Source organism: Carassius gibelio, chromosome B14, assembly GCF_023724105.1.
Source record: "Carassius gibelio isolate Cgi1373 ecotype wild population from Czech Republic chromosome B14, carGib1.2-hapl.c, whole genome shotgun sequence".
Classification (NCBI taxonomy): Eukaryota; Metazoa; Chordata; class Actinopteri; order Cypriniformes; family Cyprinidae; genus Carassius; species Carassius gibelio.
This window is the reverse complement of record NC_068409.1, coordinates 11,078,056-11,099,378: the sequence shown is the minus strand read 5'-3', so window position 1 is coordinate 11,099,378 and position 21,323 is coordinate 11,078,056. Positions and strand designations below refer to the sequence as shown.

Here is a 21,323-nt window from a genome sequence, read left to right as displayed (position 1 = left end):
GTGTCAGCAAGGAGTTTGGTTTAGAGAGCTTCATCTCTCCCACTCTGCTGAGGAACATGAGAGAGAAAGACCTACGGAAAGCTCTCAACTACCACATGAAGAAGATCCAGTCACTGCTAGAACCACATCAGAAGGTGTGTGTCTTTTACGTTTTTCAGAAAACGATGTTAAAATCTCCCTATAAACAGAAAATTATATATTTTAAAATATTTTATTATATTTAAAATATTAATTCAATTAATACTAGTTTATAGGTGATCTCTTTGTATTTTGATTTGTTTAGGGAGACTCTATTACTTCAAGGGATACTCCACCCCAGAAATGAAAATGTTGTCATTAATCACTTACCCCCATGTCGTTCTAAACCCGTAAAAGCTTTGTTCGTCTTATAAACACAATTTAAGATATTTTAAGATATAATATTTTTATATTTTAAGAAGAGCATAAGCTTCCTGCATTCAGCTCATGTTCCCCAAAATGGCGCTACGGTGATGTGTAGAGACGCAGAGGAGACAAATTGTTCAATGAAGTTATTGTTTTTGTTTTATTCGCGTACAAAAAGTATTCACGTCATTTCATAATGTAATGGTTGAATCACTGATGTGCAGATGGACTATTCTGATGATGTCTTTCATACTTTTCTGGACATTGACACTGTTATTAACTTGTTATTATAGTCATAAGCCTCCCGGTTTTCATCCAAAATATCTTAAATTATGTTCCGAAGAGGAACTACCATATTTTTCGGACTGTAAGTCGCAACAGATTATAAGTCGCATCAGTCCAAAAATATGTCATGACGAGGAAAAAAACATATATAAGTCACACTGGACTATAAGTCGCATTTATTTAGACCCAAGAACCAAGAGAAAACATTACAATCTACAGCCGCGAGAGGGTGCACTATGATTTCAGTAGTAAACTACAGGAGCACTGAGCAGCATAGAGCGCCCTCTCACGGCTGGAGACGGTAATATTTTCTCTTGGATCATTTCTCTTGGTTCATGTCAAAATAATTTTGATAAGTCGCACCTGACTATAAGTCGCAGGACCAGCCAAACTATGAAAAAAAGTGTGACTTATAGTCCGGAAAACACGGTAAGCTTTTATGGGTTTGGAACAAACTGGGGGTAAGTGATTAATGACAAAAAATATATATATTTTGGGGTGTAGTATCCCTTTCAGTTGGGCTGCATCATGCAGACCATTTTTTTGCTCATCACAACAACCTCGGAGCTCACAACAGATCGGTCTATAAAGGTTTATAATTTGTCATTGAAAATCAGTTTTCCTGTGGTGAAAATGGTTGGCCTTTTTCCTTGAGGTGAAAAACTGTTGTGCTCTATTACTGCTGGTTCATCTGTCACACTGTAAATGTGGGATGCAATATTCCATGTTTGGTACTCTGATGATATCCTGCACATGTGTTTTCTATACCAGACACGAATATGCATACTGTGCACTTTAAACCTATTATGCACTGCAGCAGTTGTCAGACCGCTTTTCTTTGTCCTGTCCTTGTTTTTGTTACTTCAATCATAATGAAAATCTATTTGTTTATCTTTTCCATTTCCCTCTCTCTCGCTTTTTCAGGTGATTTCTGTGTCTCAGGCCCGGTTGGCTTATCTGACCCAGATGGCGGAGCTGATTTCATACAGTGGGAGAAGCTACAATGCCACCATGCTGGTGAGAGAGTTGTGTCCATCTGCCACGTTCATCACAAATAGCAAACAAAATCTGCAGGACACTGATATGTTTCGTTTATTTTCCTCTCTTGTCTGGCGGCAACCATTAGTTTTTTCTAGATAATGTTCTGCCTGATTAAAAAAAAATTATATCTTGTTTTTAAGGTTATGAATTTAAGCATGTTATATAAGTTGGCTGTTTTAGGGAGTGAGAGATTTGGATAAAATAGCAGTATCTCTTGCAGTGGCACAAAAATAAACCTTGAAATGACGTAAAGCCCGAGACCAATTCATTATAAAGCACTGACTCATAAGATTCACATGGGACCATTTTAAAAATCCTGCTTATATTCTTTTTAAGTTTATGTATTTCCCCGGTAAGACTGAGTCAGACTGAAGGACATGTGTGTGTGTTACAGTTGCAGGACAGGGAGTCACTAGTGAGTTTGCTGGTGGGAGCGAGATATGGGATCAGCCAAATACTAAACCACCAGCTCAACATGATCTCCACCATCATAGACTTCCACTACATCACCCGAATAGAGGTGCTCTCAGAGTCCGACAGAGTCAGCATGCTCAAGATTTACCTGCAGGACATCCAGGTGTGTACACGTCTACCAACAGATTAAAATAAACACTGCTGAAACTGTACCTTAGGGACACCCAGGTGTGGATAAACACCCAGGCGAGGAAATATGTTTTTTTCTCTCTCTTCTTCTCTTTCTCTCTTCATCTGACAATCTCTTTATCCTGCAACTTCCAGCCAATAGCCCTGTTAATGGAATCGGTAGCAGCTAAAGATCTGGCATGCCTCCTGGCTGGATACTGCAAACTGCTGGTTGACCCCAATATCAATGTGTTTCGCTGGGGACCCAGACCTAAAATGCGACGCATTCCAGCAGAAGAAGGTAGGAGATTAGGGAAGGTTGTGTTATTACATATGTGGCATAACAACTTTTTTTCTCCTAACACCCTGCCCACACTACAAGTGACTGATGTTGCTCTGTGTAGGGAGAAGTGTTGTTATTAACTAAATCTGTAAAAAAATAATTTTTGTTATATTAAATAAAGCAGAAATAAAATAAACTATAAATAAGGGATGGATTTTTGCTTATGTTGGGCATATATTTCACCACATTGTGGCCGATAGCCGATATATTTTCTTTTGTTTGGAAACAACACCAAGGGAATCTATCACCATTCAGGCATAAGTAAGCAATCAAGAATGACCACACTGCTGACATGATCTTATCACTAGCACACCCTCAGCACATGTTACTTGTCACACTAGAGTTACTTGTCGGGGAGCTGTTTTGGGTTTGGTGCCTTGCTCAAGGGTACAACACAATGCCGCAAAAATAGAAACCAAGAGACAAAATTTTGCACATTGCATGTTGTGGTTGCAAAACATGAAAAAGTACTATGGTGGTACCATTGTACAGTGATGGTGCCAGACTATGGTACTTTGAAATATACTGAAAATTATGTACCTTGTTGTATACATAGTTCTTCCAAGAATATCACGTTACTACTTTGGGACATATTGATTACTCTGTTACAATGCATATGGAATGTATGTTGTGTTGAGATATACAGATTTAATAAAATGCCTTTTTGTAAGATTTGTTATTAGTTGCATTTTTAAGTGCATTAAATCACTTATGAAATAAGTCACTTGTACATTATATTATACTAAATGCTACATAAATTGTGTTTTGTGTAGGGTATATTTATCGGTGTGGGAGCGATTCAGAAGACAGTTCAGAGGATGACTATGCCATGGAGGGACTGCTAGACACCCTGTCAGAGGACACTATGTCTACTCATACAAATGATGGCACAGAGGAAGGAGAGGAAGCTGAGGGGAAAAGTGAAGCAGAGGCAGAAAAGGTTAGAGTGATTGTAACGCATCCCTTTTTAGAAGACGAAGGAGATGAGGTGAGCAAGGGAGAGTCTATTGGAGATGAGGAATATGCCATGATGATGGATTCCCTTTTGGAGACAGGTTGGTACACGGACCCTCGAGTAAATAGCAGCTTCTCCAGTTTGTCTAGTAATTCACTAAATGCACTGGAGGAGAGTATTAAGACAGCCATTGGTGGGCTTGGCCATATGGATGTGTCTCTGGAAGAGAAACCCAGTTCTGATGCCTCAAGTCTGGATGTCCACCACCCTTACCTCTTGGAGGTGCCAGAGCTTTTGGATGAGAGCGGCAGTTCCAACAAACTCAGACGACCTTCCGACCTGACCTACAATAATCACTCAGTTCTGTGCTTCTCTGAGCTCTCTCAAATGTCTGACAGCTTGCCAAGCCCACCTGTGGCCAACGACGATGCTTTGAGTGAGGATGATGGAAGAGGAGACAGTGGAAAAGATGGTGGCATCTCTGCCATGTCAGCAGAATTTGAGGCTGTGTTAGCCTCTTGTACCCCTAACAGCATAAATACTAAATTAGCAGGAGTGAACTTTAAGGCACTCTTCACCCGGATTCACAACCATACAGAATGTAGACAAGAGGGAAAAAGCTTCCCAAAGAAAAAGATAAATGAAACTAAACAACAGGGGCCATCTTCAAAGTTAATAGCACAATCTGTGCTGATGAGAGCTATCTCCTTAAATGTTCCTGAAAAAGCAAAGGACACAAGAGACAGTTGTTCAGATTCTGAGGATGAATTTTTTGATGCCCAAGATCGATTTACCCCTCCCATCACAGAGCAAGGCCTCACAGGTCAGTGAACAATCTATTTTTACAACAAAATATTTGTGTATTCCATAAAAGAAAGTTCCAGGTTCAATAAAAGAATAAAAGTTAAGCTCTATCAAAAACATTTATAGCATAAAGTCCCATTACCAGAGAAACTTTTTTCGGCAGGACCCCCAAAAAACTAGCTACAATCACTATTACACTAAAGCACTTGAAATAAAAGCAGAAATTAAAATTATTATTATTATTATTATTGTAAAAGCACTTCTTTAAAACCTGTTATTTCATCTGTAACATTTTTGCACTTCTTTTACACAAAATCATATTTCATGTACTTGTACTTTCTGCATGCATGTTGGAGTAGCTGAGTTTACTGTCTTTAGGTGCTCATGACAAGTTGAAAATATATGATATAAATTTGCACAAGGTTAGTAAGCAATAAGTAAGAAGTTGCACTAGCCTGTTTACTTGCATTGTAAGTGTTTTACTGCAATTTTTGCTTAAAAAAAAACTAATGAATTAGTGTTTAAAGGTAATCAACATTGTTACATATGTCGGTGCTGTTGTATATATAGTGCTGTTGCACTGAGCGTGACCTGAGTTCAAGAACCGGCTTGCAGACCTTTCCCAATCCTGTATCCCCTCTCTCTCCCACTTCGTTTCCTGTCAGTATATACGGTCCTATCCTAATAAAAGGCAAAAATGCACAGAAATAAATATTTAAAAACAAACACTGTTGCATGTAACGTTTTGAACCTGGAATATTATTTTAAAATGTTTTGATTTTTTCAGCATATGTACACATCTCTCTTACCTCTTACTCTTTTGCAGAGAAAAGCTCAGATTTTGAGAACAAACAACCTTCTTTTAGTGACATTAAGGTTAGTGAGGACAAGAAGAAAACACCAGAAACCAAAGACAGCAAAGAGAAGGACAGCACCACACCAGAGACCCTCAAAAAGAGACCTTCTCTTGCCAACCATTTGACCCCTGCATTTCCTGAGACTAAAAACCCTGAATTGGAGGTCCATCAGCCTCCAATGACTTTTCTCTCGAAACTTACACCTGTGGAACCTAAATCTTTCTCTACTAACCACTCCACCGGACAGAAAGCCCAGCACTGCAATGGAGACATCCCTGGTCGAAATTCACAACTATCATCGCAGCTTCTAGAAATGGAGCCAGACACCATGGAGTTTAAACCAGTCACAGGGCCTGGACCACCATTGTCTTCCTCATTAATAACAGCTGTACGCCAAGCTACCTTTCCCCAGCAAACCTTAGTAGACCCAGAGTCTGTTCAAAATGGTCCGAGATCACAAAATGGAATAACTGACCAGGTTTCAGACAGTCTAGATAAAGAGACTACTCCAAATAATCTGGATCTTGGGAGACCTGATAGTCAACATATCAAGCCAAATCAGAAAGAGCCAACAAATGCCAACGGAACTGAATTTGGGAAAAATACATCAGACAGCAAGAGTCCTTTACAACAACAGTCATCAGACGCTCTTAAAATCAGAAAGTCAGAAAATAAAGTTCCCCAGAGGAACACAAAGCCCCCAATACCTCCCAAGCCATCATTCATTGGTTTACAGACATCCTTGAAGGCAGTTGATGCTCAGTCACAAAAGCCTGAGGAAAAGACAAAAGTTCCCCCCAATGGTCTTTCTCTACACCCCTGGTCTCAGAGAAATGGTACCAGTACCTCCTCACTCTCTACACTGAGTAAGGGTATTTCTCTAAGTCATGAGAACTTAAGAACTGAACTAAAGGCTGAAAGCTCTACAGTCAAACCTACAAGTGCTTCAACCACTCCTACCCCATCTCCATCTCCCTTACCTTCTCCTTCAGTTCACTCTATAAATATTGTTCCTGAAGATCAAACTGGGACTACCTTCCCCAGCAGAACAGGCTTATCGGGACGTCTGTCTGCAACAGCCTTGCGGGGGAAAATTCAAGATATGCCCTGGTATCTAACCCGCTCCCAAGAGATCTTGGGGACAGTAGCACTCAGCAACACTATTTCATCAACCGGCAAAATAGCAACCATTGCAACAGATGTGAATCATGATTCCAAGAAGGTATCTCCCAAAGCCACTTCAGTGCCATCTTTGATTGACTGGAAAGAGAAAGATGCTGAAGTAGTTATTGTGAAGCTAAAAGATGGACCCGAGGAAGTGACCTCAACTCCTGTTGTAGACACTAACAGGAAACCTCCAACATTGTCAAACCATCCTGATCTGAGGCAGAAATCTTCCACAGAAGCTACCGAGTTGCACAGGCATTTTGGGACCTGCAAGTCCGAACAGCCTCAGTCACACAAAGGTTACCCTTCAGAGATTCAACTTGACAATGCGTCCTCTCTATCCTCATCAAGTCCTTCCCATCGTGATGCATGTGGCTGCCATACAGTCTATGCTAACTGTTTCAGTGGAGATACAGAGGACAACTGCAGCTTTGATGATAATCTGACTGTTTACGAGTTCTCCCGTCGAAACCGCATAAGTAAACCACCACAACCCACCCCAGTTCCCACCCCTGCAACCCTCTCTGGTACCTCACCAAATGTTCTCTCCCTACTCAGAGATTCCCCTCGTCCCCTATCTTCATCGTCAGAACTCAGTCCACTCCTGGTCCCACCCAGAGCTCTGGAATCTCTGCATCTAGACTTTAGACCAATGAATAATCCGCTTAATTTTTTGCAAGGCCACCGTTATGTTACTGGTAACAAAGGTGCAGGCCTTAAAGACGGATATGCTTGTTTGCAGCGAGATATTGATGAACTACTTATGGTTTTGAAAAAAGGGCCTTCTGCAGTATACCCTCCAACCCACAAGGGGGAATGCGAAAATGGCAATGTGAATGGGAATTTGTTTTCAGAGACAGAGAGATGCCTGGTTCAGGCGGAGGCACGGAAATTGGCGTCAGGATGTCAGAGAGCCACACGGGTTGGATGGGCACCTGATGATGCTCTTCTGTCACTTGGAAACAGCTTTGGAGCTCTAGTGCAACTTACCTCAACCTGCATGCGAGTTCCTTGTGCGGACTGCGGAGGCTGTCATGGGGATATTGATGCAGATGAGGCCCTAAGGAAGCTTGAGGAGATTGTGGACCTGTATAAGGAATTTGTAGGAGCTGTAGAGACGACTAGAGAGGGCGAAGGTGTCAGGCTCTTAGCCAAGCAGTGTACTGTTCTCATTTCAACCGTCTTCTCACTAACACAGCTGTTTCGGACACGGACACCAGACATAGACAATGGAAATGTACCTCTGAACTTTTGAATTTTTCCTTCCGGCACCCTCTTAAGGGATTGTAGAGTGCGAGCATAGAATTGTACTTAAAGTAGCTATGACTTTCTGGCATCTAAAAACTGATTGTGTGCTGGCACACAAGAATAATAGTAAGTGCCGTGAACGTACACACAGTTAGCATCCTAACATGTCAGAACTGTTATGTGTTAACCTGTTTGTCTTGCCAAGTCTCCCTATAAACGTACTGGAATTATGCATTCAGACATACAGTAGCTATTTTCTAAAGTTTCTTTAATTCCCGATGTATGTATAGTCTGTAGTATGTATTTATTTTTTTTGCATACAGTATATGCACACCGTGGTTTCTTACCTACTATACCTGCATTTAGTTTTTTTGGGTAAATGTGAATCCCTACCTCTTGCTCTAATAACTGAGATAAAGTGTTATGAAATTTCACCTGTTTTCATGTTTAGTTTAGTCATGCTGCTCTAACAGATTGAAGGAACAAAGTGAAAAGACACTCCACTAACCCCAAACAATAGATTCTGGGACTAAGAAGCTCAAAAATTTATGCAGTAATTTTTCACCGGACTATCCAAAGGATTTTCATTTAATTTTGTCTATGATAATTTTCCAGCTGTAGAATGAGAGTTGATGGCAATGGAAGTGCGGCAGTTTGGATTTTTTTTTTACCTGTATGTTGGCGTGTCAAGTTTGGCTTTTGATGTTAGTTTTTATATTGGCTTATCAGCTGACTGTTAACCACAGAGATCGGTCTGTCCAAAAACACAATAGCACAATTGGGGTATGTTTACACAACAACGATGTCACCACGTTACTGTAGCATTCTGTAAAACTGATCCCAATGATAGCCAAACCACACAATTTGTCACTCATCTGTAATTTTCGACTATGCAAGCATCACAATTTATACCCAATTTTTCTTACATTTTATACATATTAATACATGCAGAATTTTCTATTTGTTATGAACCACTAATATCTTGCTTTAGAGCACATCCCTGACAAGCCTAGGCCTTATATTTTATCTTGGAAGATTGTTGTGAAATTTGTTGGACTGCATTATTTTGCGAATGCACCATATATTTATTTTGCCTACTGTTTATTCAAACAAAAGGTTCAGTTGGAAATATTTTTTCTTCCTCTTTTGTAAGTGGTGAACTGCACCATATTATGTATACATTAAATACTCAAGTGTAAATTATCTTTGAGTAATGCCAGAAACATACTCCATGCAAGTATGTGAACGCAAATGCTTCTAGTGAAACCAGCTCGATTTCATTGTGTAATACATAATGCAGTGCCTGTTGCCTCCTTGAGAGTTTGTTTGGAACTGCACAATTGAAATGCCTCACTCAAGCCTTCAAATCTGCATTTCTGATCTAAGAATTCCAATTTTGGATTTGGCTGTCATATTCACAAAAATATGATTGAGGAGATTATCAAAGACTACACTTGGAACTTCGAGTAATTGAGTCCTGATTATTCATTTGGCCTTTGTTGCTGATCTCAGACCAGTACTTTGTGGTATTACAGCCAAGGATGAAAATTCTCACTGGCTGTTTCTAGAAAAGGTTTCAAAAGGCAACTTGCACCCAGAATACATAAAAAAAAAATGTATTGCCCAGATCACATTACAAATTCATGACATCAGCCTTGATCAGTTCTAAGTAACTTGACTTTAGAGAAGTGCTTCCAGATGGCAAGAATATCACCCATATTGGACACATCCCTCCCAACAAACACACTGCCAGATCGTGGTTAAGTCAGAAAGATAGTTTGCATCAAGAGGAAAGTCATGAGAAGGAAAGAGACAAATATCTGTATATTATTCAGTCTTTTCACAGGAACAATTTTCATATCATACTATCAGAGAGCAAACATATTTCTGTATTAAAATCTTCTTGTCAAATGAAGGATGACAAAGACTGCCATTGCATTTGTACCAACTCTGAAGTTGGTACTGCTCGTAAAGACCTTATGTATTGAGACATGTTGTATGCAGATTATTGTGTTTCAAAGTGCACCAAATAAAATCTTAAATGTGGCTTTACGTGAATATTGAGGCAAACACCTGAATGAAATGAGAAGAGACGATGGAGAGTATGTTTTGCATCCCCTCTACTGTGTTCATGATAATAAAGGTTTGATTTCAAATGACAAATGTTATGGAACTAATGCAGCTTTTGTGTTGTGTGGCTTTATCATTTTCCTTTAGGCAAAATATAATTTGGGGTTGAAATATGACCTGAACATGTTCTTGCCAGATTTTGTGAGATTTGATTTAGATATTTTTGGGCTATTCTCAAAAGCTGTGACATCTGTCATTTTACAATGTCTTGTCTTTTCTAACAGTCTAATTTCTAGTTAAGCACTCCTACTAAAGCACTAAATTGTCAGTCAAACTGTATTTGCTTTTTAATTCGCAGGAGATTACAGATTAGGCCTGTGATTAAACTCAAACCGAAATCTTTCACAGTTCAAACAGAGGGAATGATGGGATTGTGCCGGAGCTGTCTGCTGGAAGACACGCTCACTATAATCTGTGCCTTTTCAACAGAGGGAGTGACTACATTTTTATCTGTGGTAACTGAAAGATGTTTTTGTAGGCTTTTCTCTTTTTAATTGTCATAGGAAACATATTTTACCACATTGTGCTGTGTTAAATATAACTCTGACCATTTTTTTATTTTAACCTAGAACAAGCTAAGCAACCGTATATCATTAACCCTGTTAATTTAGAGGCCAATTTTGCACTACTTAAATTCACTAAAGAAAACATAAAAATCTATTTGCGTTTTTAATTGCTTGCAATTTGTATGAAAAGCAGGAATCAAAATGTTTTTAAATTTAATAAAACCTCCAGTCAGCTACCTCCATCAACATCTAATCATTTAGGACATTTTTCTAAAACAATCCCTGGGATCTACTTACGGCTCAGAGAAGGAAAAGCCACCCACATGGTGCCCTAAGATGGTGCTGCCACACGGCTCTAAAAGCATCTGTCCTTGAATGCCATTTCACCCCATGTGATGGGATGTTTCCGTGTCTTCCTCTGTCCCCTGGAGGTTAACTCTGTCTGAGCAGAATGGAGGGAAGTGCAATTGAGCCCATTATGTCAGCCACGGTTAAGTACAGGGCTTTAAAGTGTGTAGATGCTGAATGGCTCGAAGAGAAAGAAAAAATTGCATTCAGAAAAACATGCAAAAGTGGGACAGAAAGGTTCCCAATTCTAATGCTCAGATTTCTTGATACAATTGCAACTGCAATTGGGTAATATTCAGTGCAATGATATACATAATACATAATATAATCTGTAAAGCTACTTTCAAATATGTGTACAAAACATCGACACCCGAAATGCAATAAGAGGAATTACTAGTTTACTTTCCACCCACAACAATGTGAAAATGTCATTCATGTCACAAAACACTTGTTACATAAAAACTGCATTTCATGAAAATGATCACACATCTTTGAATACATCAGGACTTTTTCTGATTGGCAAAAAATACTAACACCATGGGCTTGTACAGACATCTTTCGCTTTGTGTGGTCCACAAGTCTCACCCATTTACGATCCCTCGGTCAACCTGCACGAAACACTTACGGTGATACATGGCTTGTCATGCTCCAGTCCAAAGTTTGTGCATCAGATTTTTTAACAAAACAACAGAAAAGAAGTAGCAATGTACTGTCAGTAGTACAACACTGTGCTTTCTCCATCCGTGTCCCACAGACCCCCAAAAAGTGAGTAAAAGAGCCACTACTAAACTGATACAAGAGCCAAAGCACGTGGCCATACATTTCACAACACTTATAGTAGCCGAGTGATATGGATGGACTTTATGTAGTTATCAGCACAAGTATACTTTCCATCCACAATTCTACAGATCATTACATGTTACAGGGACAATTCACCTAAAACCCATTTACTCACCCTCATACCATTCCAAACCTGCTTGACTTACTTTCTTCTGTGGAACGCGAAAGAAGATATTCAGAAGAACAGTTTTGAGTCCCATTAATTTCCATTGTATTTTTTGTCCATACTATGGCAGTCAATGAGACCGAAAACCATTCGATTACTAAGATTCTTCAAAAAAATATCTTCATACAGGTTTGAAATGACATGGGGTGAGTCAATTATACATTTTTGGGTGAACTATCTCTTTAAGTGCAGACGTTAAGGAGCTGGCATTGTCCAGACCTCTTTTAAAGAGGTAAAAACTAAACTAAATTTGGCTTGCTTCGGACAAAGTGCACTCCATCATCAACCCCAGTCTTCAGAAAACTTTCAGGAGAAGCTCGTAGGTTGCATTGATGATCCCCCACGACAGAAGAGATCGATGGTAGTTGAGCGTCGCTCCGCGGAAGAGCAGCACGATGCTGCCGCCTCGTTCCCGCCACACCGTCATCAGCACTTGATGGCAAGGAACAAACTCGCCCCCAACTTGAGCCTGAGCTCGAGATTTGACCACATTCAGGGGGTAGAACATGATACCCAGCGCCGCCCCCAGCAGCCCGCCACACACAAAGTCATTGGCCATGTGACCCATACGGGTTCGGGCATCAGGCAGTCGCTGCTTAATTGGCCCACGCAAGCCAAAAAACAAAACGTTACTAGGCCCGTTTCGCAACAAAATCGGGACCAGCCCGCGGTAGCACTCTCTCACACCATAATCCCGCAGGAGAGTTCGGAAGGTGTGGGCGGTGTTATTGAAACGCCCGTTGTGCCTGTGATCCTGAAGCAGAGTTTGCACCCTTTCAAACGGCGTAAGGGCGGCCTCAGCCGTCCCGGCCAGCACGGCAGCAGCGCTCCGTATAACAAGCTCCGGTGCACCACTTCTGTGAGCGTGACGCAAAAGCAATCGGGAAAAATCCTCATACAGGCCAAACATGATGGCCACGGTGGTGGACTTCTGCAGTAGTGGAGGCAAAAGCCCTCGGTAGAGATGTCTCAACCCTTCCCTCTGCAACTGCCGGACGGCCTCGGTCGCTCGCACCCCATGAAGCTGCTGCCGGAACAACACTTTCTGAATAGGAAAGGTCACGATGATGTTGGTGAACGCAGCAAGCGAGCCGCACACATAGTGTTTTCCCCGACTGCCCAGATTGGCCCCTATTAGCGCGTGGCCACCTTTACTTTGCCGGGCCGTATCCGGGTCCATAGTAGTAACCACCCCCATAGAAAACTAAGCATTGGACTGGTCTGTCAGCAGAAGTGATCCAGGTAAACACCCATCAATAGCATTTTAAGCTGTAGGAAAGAGAAAATAAAGCATAAGAACAGTCAAAAAAACATATCTTGAAGAGCTGATCCAATCCAAACGTGTTTTACTGGCCAGTGGTTGCAGGTAAGAGCCTAATCTTTGAAACCGTTTTGCGTAATTTACTGCTGAGATAAGACACGTTACCTAACCGCAGATCAAGTGACCCAGACAGAAAGAGGACAGGAGGACATCAGGCTACTTATCAACTTAAAACTTAACCTTTATATTGTTTGTAATATGGTAAGATTAAAAAAAAAAAATGATGATAAATGATGTGCATTATCCTTTGAAGGTAAGAAAAAACATTGTTTTTGTTTATGCACTGGTAAAATTTGAGTTGATTTTTCTTTAATAATGTTCTTTTTTATATATATTGGAATAAGAAGAGAAATCTAGAATCCTTTCTGTAAAAACTAATTACGTCAACAAATTTTAGATTTTGATCCTGGCTTTATCCAATGTTTAGATTTCTGTTCTGGAAATGTATGCAAATTAGTGCATAATTAATTACATAATGCCTCATTTGCATATGTTAAACACTTTAGAAAACTTGCAACCCTAAACACTTATCTTAATGTACCGTGAATAATCAACTAGGAAAGTATGGTGATATATATTTGTTGCATTTTTCCCCAAACTTATTTACTCACCCCCGTGTCAATCCAAATTTGTGTGATTTCATTCATGTGTAAGACAAAAGGAGACGTTTTGAAAAATGTTCACGCTGATCTTTACTATTCAATGCAAGTATTTAACATGGAGACAAGATATGTTGTGCAAGCTTTTATGTTGTCACATCTGTCTTTATCAAATGCTTCAGTTTGAAAATACAGTAGAAGGTTTTGAAAGAATGTATAATATCTATAATTACTTTACGAGTCTTGATATATAGTGCACATATTGTCATATAAGGTGTTTTATTGTGCTTTTTGGCGCTTGATAGCCCCTGTTTGCTGTGTGCTTTTGTTGTTGCCGTACATGAAAGAGCAGTGTCACTTTACTAAACATCTCCTGCTGTGTTTCAGGAAGAAAGATGGATCTGAAATGACTTGAGGCTGAGTTATAGCAGTAAAAATTGCTTAAAAGCCATGAGAATAATGCATAGACAGTAATCCAATAGCAGACTGGATGCAACTACAACTCATGTGCAAGACTTCTCCAAAAATAAAACGGCACATGTGGTGGTGAGGGAAGAGCTATAGGGACTTCTGAAGGTCATGAAATAACCTGCTGCAATCATAATAAGACTTAAACTGTCCACCATCATATATCAGACTAAAACGCTACCCGATCATGACCCCACAGTGACGACAGGACGAGGTCAGCCAGCTGGACAGATGCCCTAACTTCACTACTCATTAAACACTTACACAGGTAGCTTTTAAGAACGACACAACAGTTATAAAGGACTTTAAGCATGTGTGGCTGAAATGTCCTTGATAGGATCTGACTTTATGTGAATCATCTCTTTCCAGAGTATTTGAGAGCTTGATTCGTTTGTATACGTACATATGACATCTGCATGTATGCTACATACACCTTGTTTAAAATCTGCTGTCATGTGTGCAGATGAAATGTTTCGTTTCCATAACATTCCTTTATTAATCATAACGTGCTGGATAGAGCTAGCAGGCTACCGCTAGCACTACAGTGGCAAAAACATTGTAAAGACAAAATCCACACCAGTAACTTATCATGTACATGAGTCTTACCTCCTGTGAAACCAATATAAGTGTAAATACAAAAAACATATACAATATTTTCTGTATATAAACTATGTTGCTCTTTTTGACTACAGCATGTCCTAACAGCAATAATTAAGAGTCAATAACTTTCAAACATCACTTTAATAAACATAAATGACTTGTATGTTATGATTTAATTGCTTAAATGTGTTAATCTGTTATTAGTGTTACAAGAACACACTCCTACGGGAAGCTAATGCTAATATTGTGACAGCACAAGTTAAGATGTTTACACCGCGAATTTATTTACTAAAGGTGTTTATGTTTGTGATTATATAAATCTGCGCAGTTCGTAGAGCTAAATGTATGTAATTAACTACCTTCTGGTCGCGGTCCGGGGGCTGGTTGGGTCAGTGAGGCGGTACCGACTCAGAGCTTCTTTAGTTTTTTTAGTGTTTCCACTTCAGACTGACAGAGGGATGGACCGGAAGTGGTTACGAAAGAATCGCTTCTAGTGTTTCCACTCGCGTGGTGTTTCCACTCGCGTGGCGTTTCACTTACTACACAACAGGAGAAAGTTTTATTCATTTATTTTAGCTTACACAAAATAATATAATAAAGAGAATATTAGAATGGACACAGATTCACAAACTACATATTTGTGATGATTGTAAACAGACATCGTAGATTACAGTTTACACATAATAAAGTGCAGCACCAGAACAGCAGAGGGCAGTCGGAAGAGAAAGACGCGTTGCTTCGCTTTGTGTGCTTTCCACGAAACAGGGAAGGAATCTTCCTTAGACGATTGTAGGGTTAATATAAATAGTATATTTTATTCCGTTAAACAAATAATATGTGGAACGTGAAATACTTTGTCATAATTTCATTTTAGTATGTTATATATACAAATTAATTGTAAAATCTGCTCTCTACTTTTAAAAAAATAAATTGCACACCATAAAGTTGATAAATTTCCCCGTGTCTGAAATGGTACAGTTCAAGCGTTCAAACATTCGCGGTAAAATTATTATTACTGTCAGACTCTGGATAATTTTTTTTAAACTTTGTGATAACGCTAGGCTGTTGTTTTTGTTTTTTATTGTAAGTGAGTATTTTATCTATCATTATATGTAATTAAATTAATGCGAAGATGAGTAGGATGACGAGAACTCTGAAAGCTCTTCAGCGCGAGCTGAAGGTGAGTGTTTAATTGTTGTCAGCTGTTTAATGTTTCTTATCCAACGTTATATTTAATCAAGTAATTCCTGAAAAATAAAATTAATACCACCAATATTTATATTAGGTAATAACAAATATGTTGGTGTTACTATTATTTATGATATAAAATATAGCTAGCATCCATATGTCATGCAACTTTGTACATTTATTATTTTATACGTATTTATATTTGTATTTTTGTTTTAATTTTAATTATTGAAATATGTAACTTTAGTTTTAATGTCACAACTACTTATAAGTTATAAGAAGTTGTTTTGGTTGTTATGATGGTATAATAGGACATATTAATGATGGCAAATTAAATATTAGACATGTTTTGTTTTTTGATAAGTTGTTCCTGAAACATCATATTAATATCAGCAATATTAATGTTATGTGATAACAAATGAACTCTTTTTGTTGTTGTTTAGTATATAATATAGTATTTAATATAACTTAATAATATGACACCCATCATATTTGTATATGTTTGTTATATCATACTTTTTTATATTTTGACTTAATAATTCCTAAAGAATGTCATTTTGAAAACAAATATACTTTTATTATGGGATAATATTTTATTGTTGTTTATAATATGAGTAATATTAAGCATTAAATTATATGTGTAATTTGATACATGTAATAAACGTATAGTATTGACCTGAGACTGAAGTTATAGTATATATATATATATATATATATATATATATATATATATATATATATATATATATATATGTTTATGTGTGTGTACCATATACTGTACATGTACTTACTGTACATTCAGTAATATGCACTTAAAGGTTTGGGCAGAATTTGTTGTTAACTTCTGTCATTTCTTAGAATGCAAAACAGAGCAGTAATGATGCAGTGGAGTCCTCACAGCCCCTGGACATTTCATCCATTGAGAGAGCCAGTTTCTTTCAAGGATATCAGTATTCTCCTCATGGTATGACAATCCTGTAATAATACTGTAAACTGCAATACTGTCGTTTGGAAGAAAAAGCAAAAACATAAAAGTTTTTATATTTATGGCATAAAAAGCAAGTGGTCATCACTTTTTGAAAACAAAGCCTGAAAGTAACTCTTCTAAATAGGCTATAAAGTCCAGAAAGTGACTTTATTTGGTTCTTGGTGTCTTTTGCAGGGAACCCCCTTCACAGTACCGCTTTGGAAGAAGATCTCAGTCCTGGACCAGAACAGAACCAAAAGTCTGCTCCAGAGACGATTGGTCGACCACGAGCTGGGAAGTGTGCTCTCGGTGTAATGGACACTGATAAGACCACAGTTACTCAGGCTAAGAAAATAAGCAAAGCTGTTTCCGAGGCATTGAATAACAAAGCTTCATCCAAAGAGAACCAGGAACCACATCAAGTCAAGTCAAGTCAAGTCTGCTTTATTGTCAATTCTTCCACATGTACAGTACATACATACAGAGAATCGAGACTGCGTTACTCTCAGACCTGTCAGACAACAAATAAAGGAGAAAAATCAGTAGTAAGGTAGAGTGTGGTCCTGTGAGATCATCGGGTTTCAGAGGCATTTCTGGTACACAGCTGTGGTTATGCATCAGTATATAAATGTAAAGGCTTTCTGTGTTTTTACTTTTACAGAAGAGGTAAAGGCAGACCTTTGCCAACCATATCAGAAGGCAGAGAGGATGCAGGCAAGAAAAGAACATCAATCCCCACAAGCTACACAGCCAATGTGAGAGTTTAAAGGAATAGTTCACCCAAAAATGTAAATGTTCTCGCTCTCAAGCCTTCCAGGATCTAGATGAGTTTGTTTCTTAATCAGAACAGATTTGGAGAAATGTAGCATTACAGATCACGCAGCAGTGTGAAATAAATGCACAAATGCTTAAAGGAACCCCGGAGTATGACATGAGTGGAAACCCGCCATGAATCAAACATCAAAAAGCCCCAGATCAGAGTGCTTTTTGATGAGAATTATTTTCCTGATAGTTTAATACATAAAATAGCCTGTATATATTAGAATATCTAACATATCTAATATTATTCACACAAATATTTAGTTTAAAGGACCTTGAAAACCCATTTAAGTTTTCATTATTCATAAATGCACACTTTAATGACTCTTAAAAACATTTTAGCTGTTTAGACTTCTTAAACTGTTGTGAATCATGGCAGATATGTAAAGTAATTTATTTTGAATGCATGTTTTTTTCCCCCTCATTTTTCCAGGAAGCAGTCAAAGGTCGGAGGTCAGTAAAAGAATCCTCTTTGACCCTAGGAGCAGCTCAGAGACAGCAGAGGTTACCGCCATCCTCAGAAGATCTGACAGACGAAGAGGAAAGTTTTGTATGTCTCATTTCTTCATTTATCAGTATCTACATGTATGATATATGAAATATGGCCATTTAATTCAGTTTGTCCTTTACAGCACCCAAGCATGGAGAAGTCTAAGAGAAGAGCGTCCAGTCAGCGGCAAAGTGGCCAGAAACAAAAAAGGAAATCTTCATCTTCATCGGGTACTAAACAAGACAGTTGTTTTAAATGTTTTTTTTTTGTTTTTTTAATGCATGAATGCTTTAATAGTGTGCAATGAAGCTTGTCTTGGTTCTTGCAGTATTTTTCATTTTCGTATTCAAAAAACATAGGTTGCATAAACCAACCAAACAGCACAGAAATGACATTAAATGATATTGCAAAACTAAAAAAAAACACAAAAAAAATACATTGGCCAAATGCAAAAATGTAAGGGATTTGAGAAGTCCAACTGATCTTGATGTGGTGCTCGATAGTTTCCAGGAGTTTGTCACTCAGTAAAAGTAAGTGTGAATTGCACTTATCAAAGTCAATTGCTAAAATATTTGACTCTGGTTTCTGCAGGGAGACTATAAACTCTGAAGCAGTCAAACGCTCCATTGATGCTGTCGGTCGCTCATTTGAGGAGCAGCTCTCAGAGATAGCGAGACTGTTTTTTAGACATTTTCACGTAAAATAAATGGAAATGTCATAATTATAAAAAATGTATTTATTCATAGATCACAGCAAAAAAGGAGCTCAAGAATGTGAGAAGATGATTTGTAAAGGATCGTATGACACTGAAGACTGGAGGCTGAGAATTCAGCTTTGCCATCAAAGAAATAAATAACATTTTAAAATATATTGAAATAGAAAATTTTTATTTTTAATGAGTGTTTCCAAATTTTGAAATGTTGAATAGCAGAGTTGCTTTGCAGACATTAACCGTATTGTTCTCTCTTTCAGATCAACAGCACTATTAATCAGAAGAGGACCAGACTTGTGGAAGCCATTAATGAGCTCATAAAGTAAGCACTGACAGTAAACATACAGTAACTGATGTTAATTTTGAGATCCGTTATTGTAAAGGGACCATATAAAGGGGAACTGGATTTTTCGACCATTATATAAACGTTACTTGTTCGAATCATAGTAATGAATTCATAACTATAAAATTGAAATGAGTTCCTTGTCTCAGGGGAAAGACAAAGCTGAGAAACCTTCAGAAAGATCATGATGAGATGGAACAGAGACTCAAAGCTCTGAGAGAAGGTTCCTCTTTGCTCACCCACCTGCAGGAGCTCAACAGAAAGTACATGAAGCACTCCACAGCTCATCCGGATGAGGTGGAAATGGTGAGGGACTCTGCAATCAGTTGATTTGGTGTTGATCTTTCATTCCTATTGAGCTCTGTAAGACAAGGAAGGTTTATTTATATAGCACATTTCATACACAGTGCTAATTCAAAGTGCTTGTGTACATAAAATGACTCTACAAGCAAATCATTTCGGCATATTGTATGGCATTGGTGGGATTTATTGTTCTTTGGTCCATTTCTCATTTCGTTTCTGTATCTTGTCTGACAGTATGGCCCATCCTGTATGCCTGCCATGTTGATGGAAGCCAGGTGCATCATGGGAACCGAGCACCAGCTAAAGACTGTTAATGACCATCTTCAGCAGGTCTTCGATGAAACTGAAAATTAATAACTACACACACTGTACAGCTCAACAAATAAACCATTATAATCGAATGGTACATTATCAAAGCCATCATTAACAAGTGTTGGGAGCCAACCCGGCGTCCGAGGCTCAGACGATGCTGTACTGCGCACTACAAGAGAACATCGAGCACCTGAGCGGATAATACTTTTCTGACAGTCAGCTGGTGCAAGTCAAACCCGAGGCCAGAGACAATGGAATCGCCAAAAAACTGTTGGACATTATTGAGAAGTTATGTGGCATGGCTTCAATACACTGCTGTGAGAACATTATTGGTATTTTTTCTTTTGGTAGAGTTCTCTGCAGACAAAGTCATATTTACAAACAGGAATCCTGAAATTCGAAATGAAAAAGCCCCTGAAAAAAACACTGAGATCATTTCTAGTCTAAAGCATCGTCTCCATATGATTCTCTTATGAGACAAGCTCATGCGGGCATTAGAGGACAAAGGGTCTAAGTGACTAAGCACCATTTCAAACCTTACCACCATGAAATTCACTATGATTAATAAAAATAAAGTAATCGTGATGCTTCAGTAATAGTGAAAAGACCTGATGTCAAATGTATTTTCATAACAACAGTATTAAAGATAATAGAATAGCTTGTATACAATATACAGCATAAATTCCTAAAACTAATAAACATTGGGATAAATTGTACATATGCCATTCATTGATGTCACGGGTGAGCTCTGTTCTTACCGGCCCTGAAATAGATCAAATATGGAAAACAAACCATTAGAGGATAAGAAATGGATGTGAGAGGCTAGATGCATCTGTTTTTTATGGATCTCTGCTTTTTTCAGGGTTTCTGGGTTTCTAATTTCTAATAAAATCTTTGTTTGTACTTATCTATTAAGCATTATATTTGTTGTAAATCTATTAATGATACTTATTGACACATTATTGACACTCCTCAAGACGCTCCAATAGATTACTGGTCACAATATTATTTTACAATTGAAAATATTACAGTTTTGCTGCATTTTTTTATCAAATATAAAGCCTTGGTTGAGCATAAGTGACTTAAAAAGCATTAAAGATCTTAATTACTTTTTTTAGCTTTTGTCAGGCAGTATGCGACTCGCTGAACTTTATTTAGAGCAGTAATTCTTTACATTTGGACTCCAAAGTCATCCATATCATCCACATCAATATTAAAAAAATAGGAAAAAATGTATATTAATTGTACAAATGCACAGCATTTTAAGATTGCATACACAACTTTCCTGCATCTAGAATTCATATTTTAAAAATTTATTACATTGCTAGGTAATCTGAAATCATTGGTTTGGGCATAGCTAGCCTAAATGTGCTCTGTCTATATTGGAAGGGTATTAAAAACATTACTTAAATATAAATATTCACAACCTAAAATTTGTACCACAAGTATTTAAACAACCTCCCAGATCATCAGAACTACTTGTTTAATTTATCTTCCAGAAATAAACATTTGACACCACAGTTCTAAGTTAGGGTTAATTACTTT

At 38.2% G+C, this 21,323-nt stretch overlaps 3 protein-coding genes across 3 annotated transcripts in view; 2 read left to right on the top strand and 1 right to left on the bottom strand.

The window, feature by feature from the left end:
- Window positions 1-9,829, top strand: part of LOC127971589 (uncharacterized) — a 39,201-nt gene extending 29,372 nt beyond the window's left edge. The window contains exons 12-17 of the mRNA XM_052574704.1: window positions 8-134; window positions 1,594-1,686; window positions 2,105-2,287; window positions 2,449-2,593; window positions 3,409-4,413; window positions 5,221-9,829. Coding sequence (XP_052430664.1) covers window positions 8-134; window positions 1,594-1,686; window positions 2,105-2,287; window positions 2,449-2,593; window positions 3,409-4,413; window positions 5,221-7,673 — 4,006 coding nt within the window. The 3' untranslated portion in view covers window positions 7,674-9,829. The remainder of the gene's footprint in view (window positions 1-7; window positions 135-1,593; window positions 1,687-2,104; window positions 2,288-2,448; window positions 2,594-3,408; window positions 4,414-5,220) is intronic.
- Window positions 9,830-11,026: 1,197 nt separating this feature from the next.
- On the bottom strand, window positions 11,027-15,054 carry LOC127971590 (mitochondrial nicotinamide adenine dinucleotide transporter SLC25A51-like). The gene is made up of 2 exons (XM_052574705.1): window positions 15,004-15,054; window positions 11,027-12,925 (listed from the first exon to the last, which is right to left on the bottom strand). The coding sequence occupies exon 2, from the start codon at window positions 12,852-12,854 to the stop codon at window positions 11,952-11,954; it is 903 nt and encodes a 300-aa protein (XP_052430665.1). The 5' UTR covers window positions 12,855-12,925; window positions 15,004-15,054; the 3' UTR covers window positions 11,027-11,951.
- Window positions 13,237-20,370, top strand: LOC127971274 (centromere protein U). Its single transcript, XM_052574169.1, has 10 exons — window positions 13,237-15,824; window positions 16,691-16,796; window positions 16,995-17,349; window positions 17,461-17,554; window positions 18,052-18,168; window positions 18,251-18,338; window positions 18,612-18,805; window positions 19,081-19,142; window positions 19,313-19,469; window positions 19,701-20,370. Exons 1-10 carry the CDS (start codon window positions 15,777-15,779, stop codon window positions 19,818-19,820), a joined length of 1,341 nt encoding a protein of 446 aa, XP_052430129.1. The 5' UTR covers window positions 13,237-15,776; the 3' UTR covers window positions 19,821-20,370.
- Window positions 20,371-21,323: the final 953 nt, after the last annotated feature.

What these genes read in the sequence shown, in the direction of transcription:
- LOC127971590 (XM_052574705.1), bottom strand. Translation starts at nt 12,854, where the DNA reads ATGGGGGTGGTTACTACTATGGACCCGGATACGGCCCGGCAAAGTAAA.
- LOC127971274 (XM_052574169.1), top strand. Translation starts at nt 15,777, where the DNA reads ATGAGTAGGATGACGAGAACTCTGAAAGCTCTTCAGCGCGAGCTGAAG. An exon ending in TGTTTTTTAGACATTTTCAC is followed by an intron (nt 18,806 to 19,080) that starts GTAAAATAAATG and finishes TCTCTCTTTCAG; the next exon opens with ATCAACAGCACTATTAATCA. An exon ending in GCCATTAATGAGCTCATAAA is followed by an intron (nt 19,143 to 19,312) that starts GTAAGCACTGAC and finishes TCCTTGTCTCAG; the next exon opens with GGGAAAGACAAAGCTGAGAA.